This window comes from Juglans microcarpa x Juglans regia, chromosome 6D (genome assembly GCF_004785595.1).
Source record: "Juglans microcarpa x Juglans regia isolate MS1-56 chromosome 6D, Jm3101_v1.0, whole genome shotgun sequence".
In the NCBI taxonomy this organism is placed as follows: domain Eukaryota; kingdom Viridiplantae; phylum Streptophyta; class Magnoliopsida; order Fagales; family Juglandaceae; genus Juglans; species Juglans microcarpa x Juglans regia.
This window is the reverse complement of record NC_054604.1, coordinates 8,243,731-8,253,401: the sequence shown is the minus strand read 5'-3', so window position 1 is coordinate 8,253,401 and position 9,671 is coordinate 8,243,731. Positions and strand designations below refer to the sequence as shown.

Here is a 9,671-nt window from a genome sequence, read left to right as displayed (position 1 = left end):
AATGGTAATTAACAATCATGAGACAGTTTCACAATTTCTCACTCTGAACATCTACAAAAGTATATGGAAATTGAAAATTCATGATCGACATAAGCTATTGCTCTGGAAGCTTCAATGGAATATACTACCTATCAGATCAAGAATCAAAGAAGCCATTCAAGAAATTCCAATTGAAAAATGTCTCCTATGCAACCAAGAAGAAGAAACACCACTTCATCTTTTCTTAAAATGCCCAATTGCCAGAATTCTGTGGTATCAAAGTTCATGGCCACTAAAGCTAGAAACCTTGCCAATTCAATCCATATCAGACTGGATAAAAATGATCATTTCCCCAACAAAAGAATTGGGACTAAGAGAAGAAGAAGCACATCATTTCTAATTATTTGCTGTGATAATCCTGGACTTCATCTGGAAGCAAAGAAATGAAATACTGCACAAACACACTTCATTCTCTATTGAATCAGCAACAACCCAGTTAAACAGAATATACCAAGAGTACAAAGCAGCATGACAAGAAAGAAAACCAAGACAGGTAGAAAGTTGGAAGACTCCTCCTGAAAACTTCCAGAGCTTCTCATTTGATGAAGCTATCAGAGATTCTTTCTCAGTGGCCTCAGTAGTCTGCATAGATAATAGTGGAAAAATTTTGGAAATTCAAACAGAAAAGCTCCTCACTTCCAATCCCTTAGTAGCTGAAGCTAAGGAAGCTCTTCTAGCCATGAAAATGGCATTCCAAAGACATCAAGAAATGATAATCTTGGAAGGTGACTCGAAACTGGTAATAGAAGCCATTAATAACAAAGAAGTTGTCCCTCACTGGAACATTGAACCCATCATTGAAGACATCAAACATATCTCTGCTTTTCAAAGGTATTGGAAATTTGTAAAAATTCATCGATCTGTAAATCGATGTGCGCACTCTATGGCGCAATGGGTAGCAACCAATCTTGTTTTTGGTTGCATACCCTCTGATTTATTATCTAGATATCTGTTGTTTCTTGATAGTAGAAAGGATCTACCCTAAACTCTGTATCATTATTATTATTATTATTTTATAATAGATGCAAGCTTGCTTAGAAAAAAAAAAAAAAAAACTTTACGCATAATATTCTACATATTGAGTGACAAACTTATTCTATTATTTTTTTTTAATTTTAATTTTTAATTTTAATTTTTACGATTTTAGTAGCTGACTAATCGGAGTGACATGCTTAAAATTATATAAATATAAATAACATTCTTGAATAACAATGAGACACGATACCATTAAAAATTTATAATTAATTCAACATCATTCTCGGTTGGATAATGGTACTGGGACTGACATTTCTAACCGAAAAAGATGACGGACAAGTGTAAATATACTTTTTTATTTTTTTGTTTTTATTTCAACCATTTTTTATATATTTTAAACTATTTAAAAAATATATCAATTTATTAATAATCACTTCTTTAATCATTAAATTAAAAAAATTAAAATTAAAATCACAATCGGACAATTTTATCCGTCAATTTTATCGGTCAAAGTAGTATTTTTCTTTTCGGTTTTGAATTATATAACATTTTTTTACAATTTATTAAAATTACAATTATTGTATAAAATTATTTAATAATTAGTTGTTTAATGGTAGAAATGACATCATCAGATGCCTCCGCGTGTTTGAAAAATACAATCCAATAGCTAACAACCAACGAAGAACAACACCCACGTAAGAAAAACAACGAAAGCCAACGCGGCTTCCTCGTTTCTCCCATTCTCCCCAAGAACTGACGACTGCTTCTCCTCCTGACCTCTGACCTTGAACCCATCTCCCACCAAATCTCTCAACCCTCTCCAATCCAGAATTAAGAGTCGCAGCGAGAGAGAGAGAGAGAGAGAGGGGGGGGGGGATAACTTTTCCTCTCTTTGTTTCTTTTGACTGATCACACAAAATGGGGTGCTGTGTCAGCAAGAACACGGACTCGAAGGCCACTAGGGTTGCCCGGTGGCGATCGACCGGCATTGTGGCTCTCCGAGACTCGAAATTGAAGGTTATCTCTTTCTCTATACATATATATATATTGTCATATGTATATTAATTGTATTGATGCCTCTGCATTTTTTTTTTTTTGGGGGGGGGGGGGGGGGGTTGGGTCTTTGAGTTATTTATTGCGTAATGAGGGACTTGGTTTTGAAATAAGAGGGTTAGATGTAATCTGCTTAGTTTTGGTCAAGTCGGTGTTTGAATTGCGTCTCTGTAACCTCTTGATATGATCAAAGACTTAACGTGTGCGTATGAGTGTGTGAGCGCATGTGCGTGTGAGTGCGAGTGCCTGGGCTAAGGATGAGTAATGGTGTGTGAAGATATAATGGTTTACTCATTGTTTAGACAGATTTTAGTTATTGTTGATTGTCTATAATTTGAAGTAGATAGGGGAGTTCGAATTTAAGTGTACTGGGAACTCATACTGTTGAGAATATAAAGTATTTTGTTGGTTAACTTTTCAAATTAGTCATATCTCTTGGACAACACTTGAATGATTAGATACAAAAGGCTCAAAATATTTTTAAGTTTTTGCAATTAAGTAGTCAATGCACAATTTTCGGCAGTTAAGATAACATTCAACACATGGAGTGAACCCATATTCTATTCTTTACGCATGCATAAATTGAAGGAAAATAGCATCATAGTACCAGTTGAAGAAATACCAAACTTACATGTGGATGTTCTATTTCTCTGCAACAGGCATTCCCAAATGAAGTTTTTGACCTGGAGAGATCCGTCCGAACTCTTGATTTAACACACAATAAAATAGGTAATGCCCATCTCACCGTCTTCTGTATCTCGGTTAGTAGTGAGGAATCAATGCTATTCACGTTTTAACCCCTAACAAATGAAATCTTCATATTTCTAAAACCTGTCTCCTGCTATTTATTTTTTTTTTCCTTTTTGCAGTTGAGATACCTACAGATGTAAGCAAATTAATTAACATGCAGCGCCTGGTAAGAATAATTAAATTCAGTTGTGTACATGTGCTTAATTTCTTTCCATGATCATATACTATAAAAGCATTTGTCATGTACAGAATTTATAAAACTTTCAAGTAATATATTTGTGGGCTGATGCAGCTTTTCTATTTTGAAGAAAAAATGTGGAGATTATGATTAATTTTTTTTCTTAAGAATTTGTAAATATTTGCCTTCAAAGTTTCTCCATACTTGAAAATGACTTGTTAAGTCCATAACAGGTTAATCTACAAGAATGAATGTGGTTGTAAAGGAAGGTTCTACAAAAGAGTAATGATTTGTACAAGCCCCAAGTAGACAAATCCCCTGCAGTCCTTTTGTAAAAAAGTGGACTCCACCATGAAAAAGTGTAAAAAAACCTATTATTTTTTAGTGGTACCCATTTTTTTACAAAGGGCCTGCATGGGGCTTTTCAATTTGGGGCTTGTACCTAGCATACTCCTTACAAAATAATGACATCTAGTGTATCGTTATAACAAATCTGGTAGAGTGACAGAGGTTTGATCATTGCAAGATCACGAATTAATAGCTTCATAAAGGCTTTAGATGGACTAACGGCAAGCGAGATAAAGAAAGCAGCTAGCCCTATGTGTAAAACCTTGCTGCGGGGTTGTATTTGGCTTTAAAGCTGCAGTCCACATGCAATCTTTTATAGGTAGAAAAATATATTAATTAGGACTAATAATTCCATCCAGTTTCACAAGGCTTTAGTTGGCATTAGAACCTGTTGTGGATTACTTACTGAATTCTGTTGAGATATGCTAATGTTGGCCAATGCGCCCAGTTGCTATCCTTTGGGACAGATTTGGAGGTAGAGTGGTCCAATGGTACTGAAATTATCTGATATCCAGTTTCTTTATCAGCTTGGAATTAGTTGGTACAATTATTAATTAGGACTAATAAATATAGGGTCTTATCTTAATTGGTTGAAAAGAATTAGAATGTTTTTATTACTTATAAAAAAAAAAGTAAAAGAAAAGCACGAGAATCTTATAGAGGGAAATCCACCAGAAATGAAATTATTGTGAAGTAACTGAAGGAGATTCATTGATACATTGTTCCTTCTCTCTTGTTAAGTATCTGTGATATCCCATATGATATGGATAAGTGTAGGTGGTTTATGGGATCCCACATTGCTTGGGAATGAGAAGTTCTTGCACTTTATAAGGTTCCAATGGGGCTTCAATTATATCATTGACTAGTCATTTTGGAGTATAGACCATGTGGTTTGGGCCTTCCATTTGAGCGTTACAAATGGTATTAGAGCCAGGTTATTGTGATACCCCATATGATATGGATAATGGTAGGTGGTGTATGAGATCCTACATTGCTTGGGAAGTAGAAATTCTTGCTCTTTATAAGGTTCTAATGGGGCTCCAATTATATCATTGACTAGTCCTTTTGGAGTATAGGCTATGTGGTTTGGGCCTTCCATTGAGGTGTTACAGTATCTCATTTACAATTTTATCTCTTGCATATATTTTTTATGACACAAATATTTACATGCACATGATGGCTGTTCTTTGATTTCCAATGGTGATCATTATGATGGGATTAAGATTGGAAAAACTGGAGTTTAAAATTGTTCAATCTTTTCAGATCTTATCTGAGAATCTCATTGAACGTCTGCCAACAAATTTGGGGAAACTTCAGTCTCTAAAAGTTATGACGCTTGATGGAAATCGAATGACTTCTTTGCCTGATGAATGTAATTCTCTTCCCTAAATAAGTAAGAGAATGCTAATTTGTGCATTTGATAGTCTTTGCCTGCCTTGGGGTTTATTTCTATAAGGATTGAATGCAGCTTGCATGAGACCTTTTTCCTAGCTTCTAACCAGATTATGTTTTTTGTTTTGTTTCTAGTGGGACAGCTGGTGAGGCTTGAGCAGTTATCCATCTCGGGAAATTTGTTAACATACTTGCCTGAGACTATTGGGAGCTTGCGTAATGTGAGTAATTATACCTAGTGAACTGGAATGCTATTGACTACACTGCGGCCTCAGTGGTTTGGGTTGTTTCTTCAATGGTAGAATAGCTTAAATAGGAGTCGTGCAGTAGTGGTACCCACTGATTATAATCATGAGTAGAAATTAATTCCAGAGACTTTATGAGAATTACAACATCACTTGAGAAAGAAAACACATTTAGCATGTTTTATCAAGTTCCATGATCCAATATTGATTGTTTGATGATGCAGTTGTTGCTTTTGAATGTTTCAAATAACAAGTTGAAGTCTCTTCCAGAATCAATTGGCAGTTGTTTCTCTCTTGAAGAATTACAAGCAAATGGTACGTTCAAATCTTTCTCCAATGTGATGTCTTATCATATCTTAACAAGTGTTGCTTACTACAAGGCCCTAGAATAACTGGATTATTTGAACAGTATGGAGATTTCTGAGATTTGAAATGTCATAATTTCTGCATGTGCTAAAACTTTCAGCTCATTGATGAATATATATGCTAAATCTGAACTGGCTACTTGGTGCTATAAGCATGCTCTTTTCACATGCCATTTGACCTAAATTCTCTTTTACCTTTTCGTTACTTTTGCTGTTCTAAGCCATGATACCTTTCATGCATCATCAATTTTGTGAAATATATATAACTTTGAGGCATTGAATGTTTTCTTGTGCTTCTAAAATTTACGATCACTCGGGAGTTCTTAAGTTTCTTATAGATTAGAGAGTCATTTTAAAGCTAGTTCCTAACTTGTAATTGGTGTTCTCTTTTGTATACTACATGTGTACTTGGGCAATGCCTTTTTACTTGTTTTAATAATATAAATAAATAAAAATTAGTGGACAAGCTAGAAGCATGATTCTGCTTCCAAATTTCAAATGGCCTCTTTTATCATTATTTATCTGGTTTTGTTAGCTATGTGCTATGATAGCAATTTCTTGATTGTACTATTACATGCTCACATCTTCATGATTCTGGATGTCCTTTCAGATAATCTTTTTGAAGATCTACCTGCATCACTTTGCAACCTCACTCACATAAAGTCACTTTGCTTAGACAATAATAATGTGAAGCAGGTATTTACCCGCCCCCTGCCCATTTACGGGGCTTTTATTCTATTCATCTCCTCTTCTTCTTTCTACCTTCAAGTATATCATCTTTCACATTCTTTGAAATTTGATAATAACCTTTTATAATTTATTAAATGTTAGTTTTGGTATTTAGAAACTTTTGCTCTTATCGATATAGATTTAGGGGATGCTTGGAGAATGAGAAGAGATGAGAAATCTGTGAATAGTAATGAAATAGTGTGTGAATAGTATAAGTGAAATGGTTTGAGTTAAGATGTTTGATTAGGTTTTGGAAATGAAAGAGAAAAAACTTGATAAAAATATTGTAAATTTAAAATATTGTTAGAATATAATTTTTTAATATTATTGTTTGTTTGGAAATTTGAAAAAGTTGAATTGTTTTTTGTGTTTTGTTTGAAAATTTGGGAAAGTTGTAAACTTGTAATGATTAAGTAATGATTAGGTGAAAAAGTTGAATATTTGAAATTGAAAAGTGTTTGTGTTTTTACCGTTTACCTATAAAAAAAAAAAAGAAAAATGTTTGTGTTTGAGTGATATTTGGAAAGGAAATTATGAAAAATTTTGAGACAAGATGGGATGTGATTACCAAACAACTCCTTATTGCTTATCCAAAAGAAAAAAAGTTTTGGTATCTTGAAAGCTGCCGGACATTCAAATTTTGTTCTGAGGCCTCATGATCATAGACAAATAAATTATAGAGATCGGATATATAAGATTGGTTTAAGGATTGAATCAGAACTTGTTATACTTTTTGGAGTGCATCTTCCTGACATCTATACGATTTACTTCTTTCAGTTAAGATGGTTATGGTGTGGGGTTTCAGAACTTTGCTGGTAATAGAATGTCAAAAGCAGAGAGGGATTTTCTGCATAATATGTACATCTTTTTTGTTAGTAATGTGAATGTGAGTTACCAGATTCACAGTTCCTTTTCTCTTCGGCATCACCCTCTCCCTTTGGACTTTATCTATGGACTTTATTTGCATGGATTTTAAAACTGCTTGCCAAAGTTGTGGTATGACTTGGGTGATGCCTAGGAGGGTGGTGGACCTTTTTGCTTGCTGGAGAGGTTTAAGGGGTAATGTGCAAATAGCTGCTGTTTGGAATATGATACCTCTATGCCTTATGTGGTGCATTTGGGTTGAGAGGAACAGTTGATGCTTTGAAGATAAGGAACACTCGGTGGATGAACTTAGATGTTTTTTCTATAATTCTTTATTTCAGTAGGCTTCGGCTATTGTATTTAATGGAACTTGTCCATGATTTTCTTGTTTCTTTTTCTAGTTCCAGACATGTAATTGGTTCAGTTTTTGTATACTTCCTGGTGTACTTAGCTTTGCCTTGTTACTTGTCTCAAAAAAATTTTATTCATAAAATAAAAAGATTGCTTGCCAAGGGCCTGTGCACCCCTAGGATTAGTCGGATCTTTGTTTCCGGATACCCGGTGCCAATAAAAAAAAGCATTAATTTTTAGTATATTTTTCACTTTCTAGATAAGTACCTCTCTTGTGTATCCCTGTGCATTATGTAAAAAAAGCATATCCCTGTATACTTCATTTGCGCCTTTTGCACTTATCATAAAGATTTATTACTTATGAAAAAAAAAGTATGGCAGAGTTGGGTTCTTTTTTATCGCTTCATGGTAGTTTATTCATTTATCCAATTTAGCTGGACATGAGCGTATTGATATAGTTAGCTTTTTGGACAGATACCTCCGAATCTCTTGAAAGAGTGCAAAGCCCTGCAGAATATCTCCCTACATGGCAATCCTATTTCAATGGATCAATTCCAGCAGGTGTGTTGTCATTATTTAATTAATTATTAATTGCATATTTTGGTGAAATTCCCATTATGCATGTTACAATCTAACTGAACCTTGAACATTTCTAGATGGAAGGATTTCAAGATTTTGAAGGAAGAAGGAAGAAGAAGTTTGACAAGCAAATTGATTCAAACGTGATGATTGCATCAAGGGGCCTTGATGAGGGTGTTGATCTATGAAAGCGTCACATTGGTGCTCCCTCAAAGGGTAAGCCAACATCACAATCTCCATGTTTCCTTAGAGCCTTGCATTTGGCAGATTAAAGTTTATAGACATTTACATATGCTGCCAAGTTTAGTCTTGAATATTATGAATATGATGATGTTTGGTGCTTGGTCCCAGCTCTTTAAGCATCAAAAGATTTATTAAACAGAATTTAAGAAGCATCCAGCAAAGTGGAGAGAAAAAAACATAGTTTTAGAAGTAGTGTGTTCAGGAATCTTGAATGTACCAGATTGAAAAGCTTGTAAAGCATACTTGGAAACTTCATATATTGTTCTGTCCATTTTAGTTCTGTTTGTACATGCTTGAGTATATATTCTTATTTATGACTCCTCTAGGTTTGCCTACTTTGCTGTTTTTTTATAAGAGTTAAACTACAGTCTTCCTAAATAACTTAAGCTTGGAAGAGGAACAGTTTTGTCAATATGAAACATTTAACGCTCACTGGACCATTCATCAACCGCTTTCCTCATTTTCCTTTTGTTTGATTCACTAATGACCAAATTGCCTGTATTTAGTTGATGTACACGCGCATTTTCCACTTTTTTGGTTAGACATATTTGTTGCTGGTTTTGTATCTTCCAAATCTGTCACAATTACAACTGATATGTTAATTAATTTGCACATTTTTTTCTTGCTTTCTGAGATATTCATGCTTCTTATAAATGTTCTTAACTTTTGATTCTTCCTGAACAAACCAGAGAGTAGAGGTTGACCGGCTTAGTCTATTCGAATGCAAAGAAGGGATGTCATCTCTTGGCAGCTATAAATTCAAAGTAGCTTCTAGCGTAGATTGGATGGACATTAGTATATATGGCTACTTGTGACGTGCGAAATAGTATCTCAAAAATCAGTTCTATCACATTGTAAATGAGGGATATTGTTAGTGTATATGCCTGTTATTTTGATTGCTTGTATACATCACAAGTACTTTGTGTTTATTTAAAGACTTCACCTCAGATAGTTATGGTTTCCTAGGACAAATTCAGTGCACATCTATTAGCAGAGCTTGATGATAAGTATATATAGAGTGCTGTTCTTGCATCTAAATGTGCTATTAACTTTAGCATGGGAAATCTGCATGTGTAGATGTTTTCTCCAGCAACTATAGTTTCTTCCATTAGTAATATAGATTCTGTGGTAAATGTGAAGAAACGCTCTTTGTCTCGCGTTTTTGAACAGCCAATATCAGTTTGATGCCTTCACATATTTGTTGGTATTCTCATACATGACTCCGTTCATGAATTGATTTATGCCTTCATTTGAAAGAAAATTGATGCCCGCAAACTATGTTCATAGCAATTTATATTTCCTTTTTTTTTTTTTTTTTTTTTAACCCCCAAAATAGGGTCAAAATTGTTTGAAATCTTGGATAGTGTTAAATTCTCAATACATATTGGAAGACTTGGCCCAAGTGGTGAAGGTCTTGGTCTGGGAGTATCACTCCCTTCAAGATCTAAGGTTCAACATCTCATGGGTGCAAACAATCCTTTTGGGCCACACCTCTTGGTGAAAAGTCAGCGATTTAACTAGTTTCGTGTAGGGAAACTTCCGAGGATGCGGTGTACAAGA

At 34.5% G+C, this 9,671-nt stretch overlaps 1 protein-coding gene across 1 annotated transcript; it reads left to right on the top strand.

Moving 5' to 3' along the window:
* The first annotated feature begins 1,690 nt into the window (after positions 1–1,690).
* Positions 1,691–9,143, top strand: LOC121234244 (plant intracellular Ras-group-related LRR protein 7). Its single transcript, XM_041130121.1, has 10 exons — positions 1,691–2,031; positions 2,727–2,796; positions 2,937–2,983; positions 4,607–4,715; positions 4,871–4,956; positions 5,205–5,295; positions 5,956–6,041; positions 7,764–7,850; positions 7,946–8,084; positions 8,808–9,143. The coding sequence occupies exons 1-9, from the start codon at positions 1,933–1,935 to the stop codon at positions 8,054–8,056; spliced, it is 786 nt and encodes a 261-aa protein (XP_040986055.1). The 5' UTR covers positions 1,691–1,932; the 3' UTR covers positions 8,057–8,084; positions 8,808–9,143.
* Positions 9,144–9,671: the final 528 nt, after the last annotated feature.

Coding starts and splice junctions, on each gene's coding strand:
- LOC121234244 (XM_041130121.1), top strand. CDS start 1,933: ATGGGGTGCTGTGTCAGCAAGAACACGGACTCGAAGGCCACTAGGGTT. Junction 2,984..4,606: donor TAATTAACATGCAGCGCCTG/GTAAGAATAATT, acceptor CAATCTTTTCAG/ATCTTATCTGAGAATCTCAT. Junction 5,296..5,955: donor TGAAGAATTACAAGCAAATG/GTACGTTCAAAT, acceptor ATGTCCTTTCAG/ATAATCTTTTTGAAGATCTA.